The sequence below is a fragment of the Apaloderma vittatum genome, unplaced genomic scaffold (genome assembly GCF_000703405.1).
Source record: "Apaloderma vittatum isolate BGI_N311 unplaced genomic scaffold, ASM70340v1 scaffold37434, whole genome shotgun sequence".
NCBI lineage: Eukaryota > Metazoa > Chordata > Aves > Trogoniformes > Trogonidae > Apaloderma > Apaloderma vittatum.
In genome coordinates this window covers 1-21427 of record NW_009715207.1, presented here as the reverse complement: position 1 = coordinate 21427, position 21427 = coordinate 1, and the positions used below count along the sequence as shown (strand labels likewise).

Genomic DNA, 21427 nt, shown 5'->3' with positions numbered 1-21427 from the left:
TCTTTAGAGGTTATATGTAAACAGCATCTGCTGGTCTTCACACCTGCCCCATGAGTTGATGTGAATGTTGATGCATCCCACTGGTGCTCCTGGCTCTTTGTCTCTAAGCACCACATCACTTACCCCCACCAACGCTCCAATTGAGCTGTTGGGAATCTCATTAAGGAAACACAGCTTGATGTCTGCAGCTGCTCAGAGCTTCTAAACTGCCTTCCTCATTAAATAAGTGCCATCCTGCGTCCAATCCCTCTGTCAGAGGCATATTGGGCCATTCTTCAAACACACTACATTTTCTCTTTAAACAAAATGAAACGCCGAACATAGCCTTTTTCTTAATCTAGAAGGGATTCCTTTGGGGTTACTTTCTTCTTCCTTTACCAGCCTAGTTAAACATGATAGATTCAGGGTCCTGGTTTGCCATCTGAGCCATATGTCTTAATACATCCTTTTTAGTTATGATACCCAGCAGCCTCCTAGAGAAGAAAAGGAAAGGAAAGGTCAACAATCATCTCATATATCATTCTTCTTTTTCTCCCTGCTCAGCGGCAGGGACATTTTGTGAGTGCTTACATATAGTGTAAGCATTCCCCAACGATTATCTTTTACATAAACCATTCTCACCTTGTGTATTTTTACTATCCCAGCCATGATCATTAAGTGAAATGCTTTGAGTTGTTACTTCTTTTAGTCAGTAACACGACTGAGGGAGGAGCTACAACTGCCAAGGCTTTGTACAACAAAGTGATGATTTTCCTTAGGCGCAGGCTGCAGAGGACCAACAGCACAAAGCCAAGCACCAGTGCCCTGAGCAAGCGCATGAGGGTTAGTGATACGCAAACCAAGGTAAAGCATAGAGTTTCTGAAACTTTCACTGTCTGACAGAATACTTCCTTCAAATTCGAGCAATAATTGCTTTTTTATGTGAACTTAAATGAATTTATATCTGTCAAGAAAGATGAGACCTGTGAGATGTCTGGCCCAAGAGACAAAAAACTGGTAACCCTCAGTATCTAAGAGCTTTGTGGTCCTTGAAGACCACAAAGCACTGAATTTTGAAACTATGGGGTTTCCATCTTTGCTAGAACTCAGGATTAAAATTTCCAAATCTAGTCACCCAAAATCAGGATCTAAATCTGTGTCCCATTAATGGTTCTTGTTTTCTTAATGCTGAGGACACTGCATTAATAGTAACAGCTGATACACAATATTTTTTTAATAAGAAAAAGACTTGTTACAGAAGACTAAATCTTAGTCTTCCACATTTGAAAATGATAGCTCAAGTTTTGCTATCCTATTGTAAAGGTTTTTCTTGCCACTAGATCCTGGGATGAACTATGATCCCAAAATAACTCAAATCCCTTTGGAATTATGGGATGTAATTTCTAGAGTGCATGGTGCTGCTTTTTACTCCAAAGTACATGTTTGCCCACAATTCTTCAGCTGTTTTGTCTGGACTTTTGGGTTATACACCTTTCCATTTTCCATTAAAGAAAGCTGAACAGATTAATTTTCCTCCACTGACATCTTTATCGCAGTCTTCACAAGCATCTAATCTAGCTGGACGTCTAGGAACAGGCACAGTCTGTGCAAACAGTACCACTTGCCAGATCTGCCTCTGTTGAAAACTGAACGATAGTGGGAGTCAGAGCAGTTTATTTTGTATTTATCTTTAACTTATCTAAATGACAATACACCAAGGATTTGGGAGAACAGAATGAAATATAGCACCTGGCAAGTGCTATTTTGGTCCTAAATCTGGCTTCTTTTGCTGCCTGGGAGAGACACTGGGCAACCTTCCCTTACTCTTCCATTCACAAAATGGACAAAATCAAAATATTCACTTGACTGTCTGAGAGGTGCTGACCAATTAGCTACTTGCTACACTTGGCTTCAAATGGGATGAACAGTGTTTTTGTTAATGCTGAAGAAAATCTCCTCAGATTCTCTAAGTGTGCTTGACTCAGCATCTACTCACCCACTGCGAGTGACAAGACACTGTCGGAGGCCGAGTTTTCGGAAGATATCTACCACAGTCTCCATAGGCGTGTGGTCAGTGACAGTGAAAGGGCTCAGGTTGAGAATACGCCGCAGCTTCAGTGGGTGGGGACTGTTGGGTGGCAGTTCTGGGGGGTCTTCGGTGAAGTACACGATGGAGTTGCTCACCACCCCATCCTGACGCTGTCTTGCGTTCTCTGTACAACAGAAAGATCAAGGGAGACAGTGAATTAGCCTTGATAAGAAAACAAAAAAAAATATCCTCTTTTGGAAGTCAAAGGTAGTAGCTGTTTTTTGGTCTTTAATGTATTGTGGTTCCAGAAGTTGGGGCTACTGGGCAAACTTGAATTTCCTTGAGATATTGCTCCCTTGAAGCAAATCTAAGTAATATTTTTACAAACACATACTTTTGCTTGGTTGGGATAATGCTTTTTGGAATGAATATCCAACTCATTGCATTCACAAACATCACTAATCCAATTTATGTCAAATTCAAATGACTGTATTTGATTTCCTCCATTGTGAGAATCACAACAAAAACTTCTGTTGTGTGCCCAAAGGAGTGGAGTCAACAGCTGCGTATGGTCCCAGCTGCCTTGAGCAGTGTGTTTGTTCCCACACTTCTCAGTGGAGTTTGGGAAATCTGGGCACAGTGAATGGATTTATGAACACAAACCTAAAGAAAGACAAATTCATATCCCAGGAATCTGGGGGTTGTGTGGGTGTTGTTCTAGACCGGCACACCTCTCTGGCGTGAGGGGTGAATATTATGGGTTTGCACTTAATTCCTTAAATAGACTTTGCATATCTAGATTTTAAAAGGACAGAAAAAAAAAATAGCATACTGCTTAAAGGTAAATAGTAAAGGGAGGGACAATACATAGCAGTAAATGAGTTTGGTACATTTCTCTCAATAGTACATATTTGATGACTTTCAAAAGCTATCACTCACACTTTGATCAAACTATTGAGTTTCACACTACATCTAAAGTTTGCATGATCAGCATAAGCCTTTTAATTTAAAGTATGCTCCAAGAAGAATTCTTAGCACTTAAATAGTTTATTTTCTTTGTAGTATTTACCTCATTTCTGCTCAACACTACAAGGTGCAACCAACATACAAGATGGATTTCCAAATGATAAACTTCTCTCTACCCAGAATAAGCATACCATGTGTTTGGCTCTGAAGGCTTGAGTCTTCTTTTTTCTTTTTCATATAAATTCTTGGAAATAGTTAGAGTTATTATCTTTGATTAATATAGGTTGCTTCTGTTCTTGAAAGGTACAGCAAATCAGACATACTCAAAACGTATGTATATATTCTTGAAGCTCATTGCCATTAATCAAAGTGCAGAAACCTGCTGCTGTGACTTGTAATGTTCAGACAGTAATGGTTTCCAACATGTTCCAGCTGCATTATTTTTCTCCTTTAACGATCATTGTCTTGTAATATTTCTGGAACTGGAGCACTGCTGGCTCAAGCCTTGTATCAGTACAGTATATGATTTTCAACCTTCTCACCCCACATATTACAAGCCCTACTGCATTTGTAGGAATGATGCTAACTTTGTCTCATCTTGTTTTGATTCGTACATCTAATTCCAAGTGTGAATATGCCTGCATAGCTCTTTGATATATGATCTATGCTAAGAGGTAACATTAATCAAACTGAAGGTAACTCCCACCCTTTGATAAAAACCCTTGACAGCTAGGTATTTCCCTCCCGAAGCTGCACCCAAAGCAACGTGCCCAAGCATTTCAGTTACCACGTTGCTGTTCCCAAGGCAGTGACGGCCCTGGACAACAGCAATCAGCCAAGCCATGACTTCACTCTTCAGTGTCAAACACCTCTCTGGAGAAATCTGACTGATGCGGTACTATCAAGCAAATTCAGCAACATCAGAAAAATGGTGGACTTTGTCTCACTGGATGGAGGAGTTAAGATTAAAGGTAAGGCAGAAGAGCAGATCGGTTTTGCACTTGGTGGGTTAGAAAAACTGATTTGGCTTAACAGAAAGAGCAAAGAAAATGGATGATGATGTCTGGTTTTACAGTCTGTGCAGAAAGCTCTTGCCGTAGCTAGAGAGGGAATTAGTTCTCCCAAATGTGAAACGGCCTCTCATATTAAGGAGCTCACAGTTCACAGCCTACATTAACTATGTTGCTCTCTCAACTCCACACTAGGAAAAGTACATTACACAGGCCACCTGGCTTGTGTCCAAGACTCTGCCTTTTGTACGGTGCCTCCAAAGCTGGCCAAATTTAAGAAGAGCTTTACAGAGAGTGGCTGTGCCCATCTGACCTGCCTGTCTGCTCAACAAGGACCAGTGGAGGGACACAATACTCAAGGTGCTTCTGAGCAACTGGAAGTGGCATTGCTGTTCACTTTACAGGGACTGGATGCACTTCTAGGGTGTGCTTAGTGCTCCAATTAGTAAGAAAGAAATGACATGGATGTAACTCAGATGAGGCAGAGAGCTTTGTGTGAACAGGTGTTTTATATATCTTCTAGCAAGCCCACTCAGCCGTGTTGCCATTTATGACCTGAATCAAACTACTCGGTTCCTTAAACTTCTCTGACTCGCTTCGGACAAAGTTCTGAAGCAGAACTTTTAAAGTGAGGGCTCTGCATTCTCATTCCATGCAATTTTCCCACTGGCACACCTGCCTGCAGAGGCGGTGCAAAAGACTATGAGGTTTGGATGGCAGCAAGTGCTACAGCCATGACATGGCATGGACAGTGTAAAAGCCAGGCACAGGGTAGGCTAAATACATTTGATTAAGTTTTTAACTTTTCACAGGGGAATGCAGAAAGCATTTGAAAATCATTACCAAAAGCAGAATAAAATACAAGCTATTTTATAAATGGTGTCAGCTCTTGGCATTTACACATGTGGTGAAACTTCAGACACATATTTACTTTCCTAGTTTGGCCATCCAAGATGTCTTTTGTTACTACCAAAGGAAGATTAGCCTTCTGAGAAAATCAGCCATTTGAAGTGGATATTGCAGCTAGCAGTCTTGGACTTCATCTCGGTGTCTTTAAAATCCTCTTATACTGAGACTGGTACACAGAGAATTATAACTTCATGGAGACTTTCTTTTGCTTGTTTTTGGAGGAGGAATAAAGAAGCAGGCACTGGTAGTGGGATTTTAATGAAGAAGTTAGATTCCCACACTCCTTGGAAGTTACATTACGGTTGTACTATTAGAGGAGCTGCAGAGCTGACAGTAAGGCCTGTTCTACCTTTTGAGAAATTAGTGATAGAATTAAATGTGAATTGAACTCAGTTCATGAACTATTTTCTCTAAATCAAATGACAGCTTACACTACAGAAGGGAAAAAAAGAGAAAAGAATTTCTTACTGAATTCTGCACTACATTTTAAAGGAAGAACACTGGGCTCTGTCATTTCTTTTCTTTTTTGTAATTTTTTGTAATATTAATGCAGCATTAATGATTTTCTGCTGTGGGAGGAGAAGAGGGGAATCAAGTAACAGCTGAGTGTCCTTAAATAAATGAATATAAATTTTAGGTCTAATCACTCAGACAGAGTCTTTTTATATCCAGGAGATGAAAATAAGTATGCATTAAAAAGATACGTGCTTTAAAGAGCACTGTCATTTCAAATTTTATTTTAGCTTTGTGAGAAGTGAGCAGGAAAGTAGCCCTCTAAAATAGCTCTAAATTTTTAGTCATGGATTTTTTTTTTTCTGAAGAATATGGGAGTTTTCATCTGAGACAACAGCTTTTATAAGTGCCTGAGGCACAGGGATGAAACAGGCCCATGCAGAGAGGAATAATTCCATGTCAAGGAGATTTGGACATGCCAGACATTCCACTCCCCTGCAAAGTATAAAACAACTATGCCCAGCTAGCAGCCCGCCTGCCTGCCCAGCTGGGCCTCAGCACTACAGGACTGCCAGAATTGGGAGAGGACCCTGGGGCTGATTTGCTAGGCTGGCACATCTCTGCAGCTCTGCAGTGTTTACTGGTGACAGGGAACACTTGCTTTCAACCTACATACCTGTCTTTTCAATCTCCACCTAGCTATCAGGCCAACTAGCAAAGGACCTGGTGCATCAAGAACTGTAATGACCTGGATCAGGCTCACAGGTAGCCGAACAGCCATCCACTGGATGCTTGACAAAACTCAGCCGTCTTTATCAGTATCGTCCTCCACTGAAAAGGTTTCCATGCCTACTACAAAAGACCTATGCGTGAGAAAAAATTGAGGTAGTGCAGCAGAAAGCAACATAGGCACTTGTACTTTGTCACAGGATGACAAAGGTTCATGACTGCCCAGCTCCTTTGGCAGCCCATGGAGACTGCAGGAAGCTCAGCACTGCAGTGGCTTTTGATCTGGTTCTGACAAAAATTCTTGCCATATGAGTGAGGTTTATCTCTATTGTCTCTAGTGGAATCATATTGTACTGTTGTGACAGTAAAATTAAGACCACAATAGCCACGCCCACAGAAGGCTACCAGGTGGTATATTGCAATTGAAAAGCTTCCAGCTGTGGGTCCTAGCAACTAGTAAAAGCCATTCTTGGGGGAAAAGTTAGGTTCTGTTCTTATTTATCCATTCTTCAAGGTGAATAACGCTGGTAGCATCCTACCCTATCAAAATCAAACTCACATGTACACTGATACTCACTTATCGCGAGAATCAGCTCTCGTCTCTGTGCAAATCCAATAAGTCTCTCCGAGTCTTTTGAAACCACTACTGGAAAGCCATTGTAGTCAGTCTCCTTGATTAGTGTCTCAACATCCTCCACCGTCATGCTGTCCTGCGTCAGAACAGAGAGAGGAGCTTCACCGCGCCTTGGTCTCATGACGTCAGTCGCCAGGGTTCGGTGGGTGAATTCATCCTTCACATCCAGAAACGGGTAGCCGTTCAGATGAATGTGAGCTTCATAGATCCCTTCTTTCCCAAAGGCATCTGCCACCCACTTGCTTGTGACAGCTGCAGCCATAAGAGGTACGATGTACTCCAGGCCTCCTGTTAGCTCAAACATAATCACCACCAGAGAGACCGTCATTCGGGTAACACCACCTGCCAACAAGGAAAGCAGTCAAGTTTCCCTCGGTGCTCTTGAAGTACATATGCTAAGCAACTCATTTATATTTCTGAGTCTTACACTCAAAAATGCGTGAGATTAGTCATGCTGAGTACTTTGCCCTTATACTTTATGAAATATTTTTTGGTTTATTTCACTGAAGAAAAACAAATTTTCAGCACCTGCAATTTTCACCAGAAGGGTTGTGTGAACTTGCCCAAGCCAAAGATGCTAAAAGGCTGAGCTATCAAACCAGAAAGCATGCCAAAGAATCAGCTATACTGGATACCTGAGAGATTAAAACTGAATCCTGCCATTAGCCCTCCAAAGGACTCAAGTGCCATGGCTGGGGCAGGTAGGAGCTGATCTTCACATTAGTTTGCCTATTGCGTTCATACTGAAGAGAAAGCTAAGCATGATCTTTGGGCACAACATGGTTACAAAATCCTACGTAAGGATAGTTTAGGACCACTGCAAGAGCTACATTACAATATAAACTCTAACTTTTGATATCAGTATAATGTGCAGCTTGAACTGTACAGAACTTGGTTTGAGGCATGCAGCTGTAGACAGGTCATAGCCATATTTTTTGAACTAGCCTTTCCATGTTGATTTCATAAGCAAGGTCGTTACTCCTTCAGTTTACATGAAAGGATAAAAGTAATGTAACTGCAGATGAGTGTGTACGTATCACTGAATTATTAGGTAAGATTTCTTTGCCCCTGTTCAAAAGGTAAATGTAATAAGTCTGCTATTTTTAGGCCTCAAAATACAGCACCATTTTAGATGAAAGAAATCATCAGCAGGTCATTAAAACATGCTTTTAATCTAGCAGCCTACAGAAAAATGAAATTGTTGATTATTTAACACAATGATCCGGATATGACTTTCGTCTGAGGAATGCCTTAAATTTCTGACTCTGAAAAGCTGAGAGCACATACCAGAGTGAGAATCATTTAATACTTGCTCTACATCTTACTCTAAGCAAGACAGATCTTGGGCTTAAGAGTAAGCAGTGACCATTCTGATGTATGTCTCACCGTACTACTAAAATCACTGCACCTTGATTGGGACATTTTAAGCAAGGAAATGATTGCATACTAGATCAACTGGAATATCAGAGCAAAGGTTTTTGTGTGTAATTTCTTTTATGAACATTAAGATCATTTATGGACAAGAGGAAGCACTTTACTTTTTTTTTGCAATAAGATTTATCTTAGTTATTTTAACATGCTCTAGGTGTTTACATCCAAAGAGGTCATCCAGACTGCCTTTAAAATCTCTGAAGACAAAGTCACTTTCAGTGCCAAATTCATTTGCTTGGGTTTAGGTATCTATTGCCAGATGAGACTGACCTCTCCAGCATCTCATTTTTTTTCTGTTGACTGTGAAGTGTATTAGCACAGCTACCTCAGATGTTGGTGTCTACATTAGAGACATTAGACAGAAAAATCCCACCCTTCCTTCCTCTACAACTGATTGCACAAATGGTCCTACTTTTCTACCAAGATACTCCAAAACTGAAACTGTTCCAGCTCTTCCCTCAGTACATCTTTCATTTCAAATCTACTCAATTACATTAATCATGTCTTACGTCTCCCCACTATTATTTCATCATCTAATGATGTTATCAAAGACAGCAACAAAAGGAGGTAGAACATACAAGTTCTCCTTCTCTGGAGAGATTCAAAACCCGCCTGGATGCATTCTCATGTGACCTGCCCTAGGTGATCCTGCTCTGGCAGGGGGATTGATTTAGGTGATCTCTAGAGGTCCCTTCCAACCCCTAACATTTTATGATTCTACAGAAGGAGAAAGACAGGATGTGGAAAAACACATTTAGGTGGTATGCTTGTAACATTCCTTTTGTATCTATTATTAGAAATTTTACATGTGAAGTATTATTCAATGATCTGGCTATAATAGTTACCAGTCTTCCTGTTATATCCAATAAATTCTATTTGTTGAATATAATAAGATATTGTCCTATGGTCAAAATGATAACCAAAGACAGCGCTGTTGACCATAGTGTGACATGCAGACAAAATAAGACCCAGATTTTATACCTCTGTGTATCTTAAAATTTGGTTGGAACTTGGTTGGAACTTTGGTTGGGAAGTTTTTTCCCTGCACTGAAAGAGAGCACAGTTTAAACAAGGAAGTAACTTTAGTTCAGCTACAGCACATTTCATTACATCAAAATAAAAAAGAAAAAGCAACCTGTAGCCTAACTTTTTTTCCTTCTGTATGTTTTTTGGCAGATTACAAGGAGTAGGCACTGGTGGCTGCAAGTCTCTCTGTTGTTGACTACCCGGCAGATCACTGGAGAGACGATTAGAGGAAGCTGCCCATGCTTTAGCCCATCAGCTCTTGATTTCAGCTGTTATTGCAGCCAGAAATGTCAGCATAGCACCTAACACAAAGCCCTCAAAAATAACTTGTAGGTGCTCCAAACATCAGTGTTATTCATGCACGAATCAGTGATTAGCAGGTACTGTACCCAAGCAAGCTGCCGCTCCCACCATAGCATAAAGTCCCGGTGTGACGCAGTCTGCCCCGGGTCTGCACCAGTTCCTGAAGATGATCCAGTCATGGTGGTGATATGCCAGCTGCTCCACTCCAATCCCAACCATCCTGCCAGCCATGGCTCCAACAGCCATGCTGGGAATGAAGAGGCCTGAAGGAATCTTGAGTAAAATATAGACACGTGAACACCTTGACAAAAATGACTAGTAATTAACTTATTGAGAAAACAATTCATTATTAGTGGTGAGTGGACACGGTTTCCTTATTAAATGCTAGCTCAGAAGGCCATAGCCTTATGGCAACCTACAGTGATGTTCCCCATGATCTGATATAGGTTTCTGCAGAGAATAAGTTGGTGTGGCTACATGTGTCTTAATGGCTTTATAAAATATTGATGCATTTTTAAAGTAATTTTTAATCCTACCTGCTTCATCACACTGAATTTGTTAGATAAATGGGGTTTCTGAATAATAGTCTACTTCAGAAGTTGAGATAATTCTGCTTTTGCCTTTATTGCTTTCTCAGCAGGAGGTCAGGAGCTGCTGATGATTGTGTCATGGGCTTAAGAATAAGCTTAAATGAAAAATAACATGTTGATTTCACCTGCTATCACATGGAGTATTTTATAGTTTTATTACTATGTTTTCAGGCTAAATCAGACCAGATTTTAAATTAAATGTCAAATGCAGAATAAAAATTCAAAGTAGGCTGACTGCTGAGAGGCAGCTATTTCTTCATCTCACTTTGCTATGTATTTTCCAGGAAGCTCTCTGAATAATTAGCTTGTTGTCTGCTATACAGACAAATCATTAACAGTGTTGAAATGAGGAGGGGAAAAAAGAAAAAACAAAAGAAAATGAAAAATCACTTTGCCCTAGCTAAGTGTGTTTCCTCAAGTGCACCTGCAAGTTGGAGAGAAATTTCCTGGTGGAGAAGACAGCTCAGATCTGTGGCAAAGGCTTGCATGGAGTTTTTTGTTGGCTTTACAGAGGAAAGGCTGTTATATCTTTTTAGTTCTGAAAATATACCTTGAGCTTCTTAAGAAACTAAACTAACAACCTTATCCTGGCCCTGAGGCATTAGGGCTCATAACAGCAGGTGCTATGTCCACCACCACGTAGTATCAATTTTTGCTGATAAAGTTGGATTGAGCCTTCTAGATTTGGTGGGTAAAGCTACTGTGTTTGTTCTTTTGCAGAATAGTTGAAGCTGTCAATTACTTCTAAGAAATTTTAAACATATAGAATAAATCAAGAACTACATGTCAAATAAAGAACCAAACTCAGAAGTTTTTAAAGAAATGCATGATGCCAGCCATGAATCGGTTTCTGCAGTGAAGGGCATCTCCTTTTAAAGTCCTCCTCCAAAAGTATTACACCTGCAACATCCAAGTGTTCTTAAACTCTCACTTGTTCTTCCTGCTTAGGAAGTTGTCAGCACTCAGTCACTGGTCCTGAATGACCTTCTACCGTTCAGTAGTCCTTGTCATCAGATGGAGAACACACAAAAGAAAAGCAAAACTCCAACGATTTCCTACTATATTTTGGGATAAAAAGCCTTCTAAAAGACAGATCCTCAGTTAAACCAAGTGCAGTATTTAAGAGGAAGGGGAGATTCTTTAGCTCTGAGTGTAGTGTAAAATATAGAAAAACTTCCCATGGTCTGCTGCAATCAGATCCAGACCTAAAAGTTCAGATAATGGGAGCTGTAGACAGACAGATACGTGTTTTATACTGGCTCTAGCAATCAGATATATAAAACTCACCACAAACAGCTTTGTATATAGTGAAAGCTTAGATAAATTGTTCTTGGCCATTTCGTCACCCATTTATGGGGTGGAGGAGAAGGGGAAGGAAAAGGCTGCCAATCTAGAATAATCAAATCATATATCTGTCAGTCCTCCCACTCATTTCCTCTGTTTTCCAAGCTACAGTGCTTTAAAATATGCAAAAATAGAACTTTTCACCTACTTTTCTATTTTTGCAAGGTTTTAATTATGTAAATCAGCAAATGTAAAACCATCACTTCCCTGAGCATAGCTACCTTGAGGCACATTAAGACGTTAATCCAACAAGACAAACAGCCTTGTAAATACCCCATATCCCTGAGAGAGCTGAAAGGCAGCTGCAGTGGGAATCATCTTGAATTTGCTTATTGGCAGCAGCGGGTTTAAATTCCCACCCGGATTTCTTTACCACTTAATAAAATTGCAGATGACTAGAAGGTGGAAATGCAGGGCTCGCTCATCCCTCTGCTGCTGTCAGGGTCCCATAGAGCAAGGTGCTGGCAGGCAGATGAACCTACAGGCATTTCAGCAACACCCTCCTGGATGGGTATAGGTCAGAGGCACACAAGCCCTGTCAGACCGACCACAGCGGCTGATGGCAACTTAGCCATGCCTTGTGCTCACAAAGCCTATCAGCTTTGTCACCTGTCCCCAATTTACCTTCATGCCAAAAGTGAATATGGTGATGACAATTTTAAACACCAAAGCCAAGGCGAGCTGCCACATGGCGGTGTAGACTCCGGGGCCTGCAGGTCTGTCAGGAATGTCATCCACTGGCCGGGTCATGTTTGGGTCGTTGATATAGTCGCAGAGCTGCGAGGACTCCAGGGCGCCGCAGTCATTGAAGAGCTCTGAGATCAGCTCGCTGGTGCTCCTCCGGGTGTAGGGGTTGGGATAGGCGATGATGGCAGTGATAGCCGTTATCACAATGACCTCCAGGACTGGGTATTTCCCAAGCCTGGTAGTTTTTCGCCTCCTGCACCAGGCGATGTTGCATCGGATGAAGAGGGTTCCCCAGAGGCCACCAAAGACGCCGAGCAGGATGAAGGGGAAGAGCTCGGCCATGTACCAGGGGGTGTGGTACTCCACGTAGAACAGGACCAGACGGCTGTTTCCAAAAGGATTGATGGACCTCAGTGTGAAGGCAGCCACAAGAGCAGCAAAAAATGACCTCCAGAGGGTTTTCAGAGGAAAGTAGTAGCTGACCTAAAACCAAGCAGAGACCATAAACACTTCTCTGAGTGTGACAGAGGGCGTTTTCTTTAATTGCCATCCTCACGTGTTTCATCTGTGACCCTACACCTGGCTCTTCTGGGAGCACTGGTCTTAACCAGAGCCAGAACACGTTTACAAAGGTATCAGAAAAGGCATTTTCAGATTTCAGGTAGGGTGCAGCAACCAGTAAGGAAATCAATAAATCTAAATCTAAAGTTTCTGGCAGGAGATTATAAGACGGATGCTTGACAGCTTGGCCCACGCGTCAGGAAGCTGAAAGCTCAAGAAGCCGCTGCACAAGGATACGTTTCCAGATTGAATCATTTAATTTGTTTCCAGAAAGCCAGTGCTCTTCTCCTACTCAAATTAGGCTAAACTATCTAGTTATTTATTACTAGAAATCAAAGATTATTTTTGCATTGGAAGAAAAAAAATTTGAAAAATATAGATGAATCTTAGAAAAATGTCATCAAATGGAACTTTATTTATTGAAGCAAGTGAACTGCCAGGTCTCACCTCTTCTAGACTAAAAAGGACACCTCCAATTGGAGCCCCAAAGGCAACAGAAACTCCTGCAGCGGCTGCAGCCGAAAGCACCTGCAAAGCAAATATTTACATAAAAGGCATGAGTCTGTTGAAACACTAAGTACTTGGACAGGGAAATTAGACTTGATGTGAGACAACCTCACCTCTCGTCTCTTTCCTTCATTCTTGCTGTACTTTGAGAAAAGGCTGCTGAAGAAGTTTCCGCAGCAACAGGCCACATGGACGAGCGGCCCCTCTTTCCCAAGGCTGAGGCCTGAAGATACCACCAGAACCAAGGTGACTGTTTTGATTAAAAGTGTCCACTTGCCCAGGTAGCCCCTAATAATGAACCCACTCAAGATGGTTTTTATCTGGAAAGCAGGAAGAACATGTTGAAGAACTGAAGAAACCTTTTCTAAATCTGAACTTGCAAATGGAGTTTAAACTGCAGCAGAGTTAAATAAAATTGCTGAATGCTTGAGAAGAGAGAGTGAGGGAGGAAATAAAAAAAGAAACCATAGGTAGGGCAACTTTCCCACAGCGATATCCGAGCAGGGGTTAAGCAGACCTCACTTTTACTGGTGTTATGTGTGGTCTTTTGTGTCAGTAGGGAGTCTTACAGAGATCAATAGAAATATGGAACTCTGACATATCTCCCTGGCTTACAGGATCAGAGTTAAACTAGACACAACTTTAACAAAGCAGCAGAAAAAGGAAATAAACAACCACAGACTTTTCCCAGTTAAAACAAACAAAAAACAAGTTCTAAATATTTGGAATGGCTGTGCCATAAAAGCATGCAAGTATTCTGAAATGAGAAAGTCCAAGAGATCTTATTTTTACAAATTTCCTCTTAATTTTGCATGTAAGCAGCTAGAATAGAGCACAATGCACGTGCATGACACACAGGCTGCAGGACGGGATTTGGGTTTGAACTGTATCCCTGAAATTGGGCTGGAGCTGAGTATCACCTCACGTGGGAGATTTCCTACTCAGGAACTAGAAATACAGTTAAATATCAAAACTTTTTAAAAACAGTTACAGATATATCAAACATAACAAACACATGCACACGACTACTTTGAACCATGAAAATTATTTAAATCAAATTATTTGCGGTTTGGGGGCTTTTTCACTAATTGGCTATGAAACATCTAGATGCTTCTCCTAGAGATGAAAAAAACTACATGCCAAGATTTCTAAAATTTGGGCTGCTGAATTCTGTCTGCCAGATTCCTAGGTAATAATCCTGACTTCAAAACTTTTGAGTAGCTATGCTGATTGAATTACATGGTTCCTCATTTTAACAGCTCAAATATGGACTGAGGCCCAATATGTAAAATACTGAAAACCAAGTAGAGATTTTGGCTGCCATAATGCTGTCACACCAGCGTGACATTGTGTACAAGGACATAATTTGCAGAAGATGGACCTTAGACACTTTTCAGACCTCCCGAATTATGGACATTTTGAATCTTTAGTAGCTTAGGAAACCTTAGCTTTTCAGCCCTCCCTCTTCATTTTATTTCAGCTTTATTTAAGGCCTGGACTAGAAAATGACTGGTTTTGTAACTGGCCCAAGTAATTTCATCCAAGGAAAATTCTATATAATCTTCTAGTGAGTATGTGTCTCAGCCACAAAAAGTTGGAAGCCGTAAAGTGATGACTGAGATCTGTTGATATTTAATTTAAGTTCTGGCAAGGAATGAGTATGTACATTAACCTGTCACAGTGGCATTTGAATGTTTTCTGCTATGACAAATTTAGATGGGCACCATAAAGACATGTTAGATAAAGGAATGAGGCAGATGAAATGGAAAAAGCATCTTCTTGCTCCTATGCTATCTCATAGTACAGTTCTGGAATGGGAAAAGGTGGCAAATTATCATTTCTTTGTTTAGTATTTGGTATTCACCTACAAAGAGAACTCACCTCTGGGATTCCAGAGCCACAGGCATAAGGAGCAAACACTCTGACCAGGGAGACTGCCAGGAAAGCAAAACACAGAGCCCACATAATGTATAGAAAATAGTTTAGAATGTAAGCACTTGCACCCTAGAAAAATAACAGTAACAAACATTGTTAGACAAATGCAGGTTGGTAAATCTCACACTTCTACTAGGGAGCATGATGAGCCTGATCTGTTCATTTACATGTTAGCTGCCGCTTTTCCTCGGGAAGGACAAGTAACTTTATATACTCCAAAAGTTTTATTACCCATGGAAAGAAGCAGCATACTAATACATACCTAGCCCAGTCATTACAGCCTGTTTGCAAGGGACCCAAACACCTTATACGGAATCTTTCAAAACCCATAAAATTCAAATGGGTGCCTACAAAAAAGTTCCAAAAGGTCAAACAAATCTGTCATAAGGGCAAAAGTAACTGGTGATAAAAAAAGCACCTGATGAAGGAATCTGCTCTCTTAATCCCATGGTGGATGACAAGGGGTGAGACCCTGATACATCTTTTTCTGAAGGCTGGTATTCAAAGGTCAGTTCTCCATGCAGCTGCTGATATTTTCAAATTACATCCCTGCGTATATCAGTAGCCTGTTCAGTTCACAAACAGGAAGGGTAAAACCATTAACAGGTCCTTCCTTCCATGTGATGCTATTCACGATAGGGCTGAAAATCATTTGAAAGCACAATATTTTGGCAGATCCCACTCAGACACATCTCAGACATTTTTGTCCTGGTATTTTAAAAGCATTAAAATCAATAATAAAACCTATCTTCAAACCAAATAGCTTTAATTTACAGACAGAATGGAAATGCCAATGACCATTAGCTACAGTTGACTGTGCAGTGCCATAGTGAAAGCACAGTCAGTAGTGACCTTAAAGCTTTCTACCTCTCTTCAACAGTCAAGTCAAACCTGTTGTTAAAATCTGCCTTAGAACACCCGTCGCTCTTCACAAGCATATTTTTTTTCAGATTAATTTCAAAAACCCCTCTTAGACACAGCCTTCAGACCATCTACTCTAGCAACTAAGACGAACCTCAGTGCATGAGCTGGTATGAATCCTTCACCTCTAAGTGAACTCTTCCTACCGGATGCACTCCCAGCTGCTCAAGAACAGCCCCTGTCTTTGCTCTGCAGGAGAGCAGGCTGCATATCAATGTTAGGATAAATCAAGTAGGAAAATAGGCATTAATCAGTTGTATCACGTCTACAGTTAGCAGAGCTGGCCAAGTCTAGCTCATAAAAAAACCCTAGAGCTGAGAGGTCTCCCTGTTTGTAAGCCTGCAAGGAATCAACCTTTTACAGCATAGATGCTTGCCTCGTTTTCCAGCTCTCTGTCCAATTGAAAGAACAGTAAAGGAACAAATGCCCTTATACTTCTGGATACATTTCAAAGAAGGGCAATCAGGTAAGGTCTTGTGCTTGCTGAATTTAGCAGTTAGCTTTGCTGGTAATAGCAGAAGAGCAGTGTGATGCCATCTCCCAATGCCCTGAGATTCAGCAGTCACAGATCTCATGCTTACAGTGATTGACATTCATCTGTAGTAACCATGGATCTTTGTTGCTACAGCTGAAGATAGTCTCATGAACGTCTTCTCGTAGTGCTTTCAATTACAAACAGCTATGACAATATTTATTCTTCCTCTAGAGAAAACTTTGGATATGTTGCCTCAAGGCAAAATACTCCTGTCAGTGTGAACCTGGAGTAACTCCAAAGAAGACCAATGCCATTGCAGCAATTTGGCCCTACAAGACTGAGCAAAAGTTGTAGTTTTACTTTTGAATCCGCTGGAATCAAGTTAACTTTGTTTCTTTTTACTTCTCCTTTCACATCTCAGAAGCCATATGAAAACTATGTCAGCTTGCTACTGCAATCGCACACACACCTACAGCACTACGGCAGGACCCTGCAAGAGTCTCTATGGTCAGTTCAGTCTTAGCCCTTGGGACAACTTTCACTGTTAAGCTTTCCAAATATCTGGTATTCTCTGGGTCCGTCTGCAGAACTTTCTAATGATTAATAAAAAGAAAACTTTTGGGAAGTGTAGAAGTAGTAACTCAGTATAGGAAATGGCTCATTTCTTATTCATTACATGCCGTTAGTAAGGACTTGAATCACTAAAAGTCTTAAGTATGTACACTGGCATCAACGACCAAAAGAGCTCATCTGCAGAGACCAGTCATGGAATCAGAGAATGGTTTGGGTTGGAAGGGACCTTAACGGTCATCTATCTCCAACCCCCCTGCCATGGGCAGGGGCACCTTCTGTTAGACCAGGTTACTCAAAGCCCCAGCAGAGCCTTGAACACTTCCAGGGAGGGGACTTCCACAACTTCTCTGGGAAGTAGCTAGTAGCTCAAAGGGCTCTCTCTGGCAGCAGTAGTAAAGAACCAAGTAGGGGAACTGAATAAAATTGTATGTTTTAGTTTGCAAGACCAAGCAGTGCTTTGTATCTGGCATCAGTCCAGTTTAGGTACAAATGTAACACAATTGAAAACAGCCTTCACAAACTCAGAATACTGAAATAAACCACTTCGCCCATCACGCCATCCAGTGCTTGTGTTCTCCAGAGGCTCAAAGCTCTAGTCTGACTCAACTGGGGATCTCACAGCTCGCAGACTCCCTCCAGTGGAGGTTACAGCAATGTGTCTCCTCGAGGCTATTGAGACTGGCAAATTCAAGGCTGAAAAACTGGCAAGTGGGCTAAAACTTGGCAAGTGGGCTACAACTTGGCAAGTGGGTTACAACTACAGAGGGTCTTCCTTGTCCTGCAGAACTTAACTTTGTGGCAGGAGATACAGAAGCCCTGGGATGAGAATCTGCTCCACTGCTGGATCCAGTGTCGCAAGCCATGGAAGACAAGGGGTCCTTACTTCTACCCTGGCCAAGTGTAAAGCATCAGATATGGGATCCTCAAGCTCCAGTGACGCTGAGGTTGGGACCAAGCTGAATCTGCACAATAGGGAAGCTCAGGGTCACCAGACACTGGCTAGAGATCTAGCTGATGTGGGTGACATCTGATGTGCTTTAACACATCCACTTCTTTAGTGAATTTGAGGTTTTGAAACTTTCTTGTATCAAAAAAACTCTTCACCTGCTCTTTGGAAGCAGTTCAGGACCAGAAGAATGAAGGATATAATTGGCCTAGAAAACAAAAGGGATTAGAGAAAAAAACGTAATCTGGTGTATGTCTGTTGTGCTATTATGTTTTCCATAATAATTTATATCAAGACTTTGGTTTTGGCTCATTTTATAGGATTAGAATGAGAACATTTTTCAAGAGATGCCATAGGAAATGTCACAATTTTCAGTGAGAACATAAGTACAGGGTTTATCACAGCCATAAATTGGCAAAACCACAAGGAAGAACTGATCTAAATCTTGGTCCTGAAAATGTCAAATTTAGTTGGTTATGACAAAAAAGAGTCACAGTTGTGCATAAGAAAAGAAGACATGTCTGACCAGAGTACCTTTATGGAAACTGTTCCAAATGCTTTTTCGTCTAAAATGGGCTCCAAATTAGTCCTTCTGTGCCCTGCTGTTTTATAGGGCTGTTACGAAAATGCTGGGCATAAAATAAAATATATTTAAAAAATAATAAAAAAAGAAACTCTCCTGAAACTCAGTCAAATTTAGTGTATTTTGATCCCTCCTAGAGTCCTCTAGAGCTCAAGGCTTAATACAAAACTTGCCCATATCATAAGCATTTTTTTACCAAACAGAATTTTTACTTTCTGTATTCACATTTTTGTTGGGCTTTGCCTGGGATTTCAGTGTAACAGTAGTAGACAGCTATATTATTAATATTTACAGCATCCATCAGGCCATGACAGCCAGAAACCCACAGATCTTAGAGGCCTGTTTATGCTGAGAAAGACCCTAAAACTAAGCCAAAATGAACCTTTTTTCCACTTTGACAGTACAGTAGGGGGTGAGAAGCCCAATTTGAATACAAAGTAAAGTTTCATGGTGCCCGCCTAACTGATACCTTTCTTATAGGCCACAGCATACAGCCGTCATGACGGCTGATTTCTTGCAGCAGGCCAGAGCAATACATTTTCTCAAGGAAATGCTCCACTTAGATATTCCAGCCTTTCAACGTAACAGCGTGACAGCCGCGCACACAGGATTTCCAAATCCCTTAACAATTGTAACAGCCTCCTCTTTTGTTTCCCTTCCCACATTTTTTCTTCTTCTCATAAATCACAACAATGTCCCCAGCCCTGCAACTTTATACCGGGGTGTTATTTCTTCACTGTTACAGAGAAAGAACCACCCAAACCATCTGTTGATGAAGGCCAGTGGGAATCTAGCAAACCTCTGGCAAAGGGAAGCTTGGCACTGCAGACTGGCAGCTGTGCAGAGATTTTTGCCTCTGATTAAGTGGTGGGAATATTCAAGAACAGCCAGCAACCCACTGCTTTCACTGTGGTTAATTAGAACTACAGAAAATTGGGCTGTACGTATTCACGGATGCTCTCATCTAGTACTACTTGTACTGTAAACCTGAAGGGAACATAAATGACAAATTTCTATGGCAATGAAAGTGCCCTCAAATACTTTCTGCAGGACCAGACTACCTCCACACTGGGGGAAGGCCTGAGTCAACCTCTCCAAGGTGTCAATTTTTTAATTGGCTGGCTGGAGGTGATTTATCCCATAGAAGTAAACATTTTCTCCTCCTGCTGTTGACCAAACTGCATTACCAGATTTTTTTTTTTTTACATACTTAAGCCAGTTCTCTTTAAAGTCACATTCAGCCCACCTCCATGTCATACTCAATTTTTGTCATGCTCAAGTCACTTGCAGAAATGAGGAGGAGGGGAATTAAAAAAAAAAAAAAAAAGATATTTTGATTCTGCCCAAAAATGTGAGCTGTTGAGTGTGAAGGTATCAATATTATTCAACACATTGAATAAAATGTTCTTTTTGCATTTTTTATAAAAGTATTATTTGCTAAAAGGAATATAGAAACCTTGCTTTTTTTGATTGTCATCGAAACGAAACTTTCACCTGTTTTGCTTTGAAACAGCATTCTTTGTATTTTAATTTACTACGATTTTGAAAAAAAAAATAGAAAAAATCTTAAAATATAAGTTTCATGTCAGTCTAGATCAGCCTTTTCTTTTCCTCTCCTCTCTCCCTGCAAATTTTTCTCTCTGGCCATCTCCCAGGGAGCCCATTATTTTCCCAGCTTTCAGCCCTAGCTAAATATTTTGCTATCTGATAAAGAAACTGATGCAAGGGTATAACAAGCAGTTCTTATGCAGCTTCCACTACTCACAATATGTGAATGCATGAAAACTATCTTCAATCACAAAAAAAATCCTCTTAAATGTGTTTGCCAGGGATCATCATTTTTGTCCCATAAAACTGTGTTTAAAAAAAAAGGATAGCAGCTCAGGTCCCCTGGTGATTATGTTATGTGTTATGAAACACGTTTGGTTTAATACTTGATAAAAAGAAATAACGACTTCGCAGTTTTCCGATTTCCATCACACTCGATGCTGAAACAATGAGACCTCTCCCATATCTGTCTTTTTTTTTTTTTTCCTCCACGCTCTCGCTTCATTACTTTCAGAGAAACTCTCTGGAGGGAACATCAGCAAGTATGAAAAAAGGGCATTCTCTGGCCTGCTGTGACCCCAGCCTAATCAGGTCTCCCGTACCTCAGACTGGCTTACAAGAAGTTCAGACCATTTCTGCCACTGGGGACATTTGTCCCTGTCATCGAATGTGGTTTCATTAGACGTCCAGCAGCATTGCTCGTGGCTATACCAGAAGGCAGACAGGCAGACACCCTCTTTCAGGTCTGTCATCCAATCCACAGCTAAATCTATCACTCCGGCTAATGTGCCTGGGAAAAGAAATGCAAAAAAAAGAAACCAACGCATTAAAACATATCAGGTTGTGAGGAAAATATATCTAATTATAACAGCAGCAAAACAAAAAAAAACCTACCATGATTTGGAGAAGCAGCTGCAGTGTAAGCACAAATATACCAAAGAACTGGGGGCAATAATCAGCTTGCAAAGAAACAGTCACACCAGCTTGTTGTCTGACCTTCAATGCTCTTTCATAAGCTTTTATTTTTCGTACTGACTGATTGCCAAACAGGGAAGGCATAACTTGTGAAGGTCTCAGATTCTGTGATCTGTCCTGGGCAGGTGCTCTAGCTTCAGGCAGGGTGTCCATACACTATAGTAAGCTGCAGGTCTCAAACTACACTGTGTATTTGAGGGGTAGGGGAGGAAGAGAATAGTATTTTTCCTATAGTCTTACTCGTTCCAAGGCAGCAACCTTTTGGAAGGATGATTTCAGGACAGAATCATAGAATCATAGGATGGCCTAGGTT

The 21427-nt window shown here is 41.0% G+C and overlaps 1 protein-coding gene across 2 annotated transcripts; it reads right to left on the bottom strand.

Annotated features, from left to right (window-relative positions):
* Nucleotides 1-382: 382 nt before the first annotated feature.
* CLCN4 (chloride channel, voltage-sensitive 4) lies at nucleotides 383-20924 on the bottom strand. 2 transcript variants are annotated; one of them, XM_009869005.1, is made up of 9 exons: nucleotides 20742-20924; nucleotides 15040-15162; nucleotides 13272-13478; nucleotides 13099-13179; nucleotides 12028-12573; nucleotides 9556-9742; nucleotides 6653-7051; nucleotides 1976-2192; nucleotides 383-473 (listed from the first exon to the last, which is right to left on the bottom strand). In XM_009869005.1, the coding sequence occupies exons 1-9, from the start codon at nucleotides 20889-20891 to the stop codon at nucleotides 383-385; spliced, it is 2001 nt and encodes a 666-aa protein (XP_009867307.1). In that variant the 5' UTR covers nucleotides 20892-20924. The 2 variants fall into 2 exon arrangements, with proteins under 2 accessions (XP_009867307.1, XP_009867308.1); XM_009869006.1 differs by lacking the exon at nucleotides 13099-13179 and having other exon boundaries at nucleotides 20742-20918.
* Between the last annotated feature and the right edge of the window lie 503 nt (nucleotides 20925-21427).

Coding starts and splice junctions, on each gene's coding strand:
- CLCN4 (XM_009869005.1), bottom strand. CDS start 20,891: ATGACAGACCTGAAAGAGGGTGTCTGCCTGTCTGCCTTCTGGTATAGC. Junction 15,163..20,741: donor TTCTTGTAAGCCAGTCTGAG/GTACGGGAGACC, acceptor TTATTTTTCTAG/GGTGCAAGTGCTTACATTCT. Junction 2,193..6,652: donor AGAGCTGATTCTCGCGATAA/GTGAGTATCAGT, acceptor TCTGTTGTACAG/AGAACGCAAGACAGCGTCAG.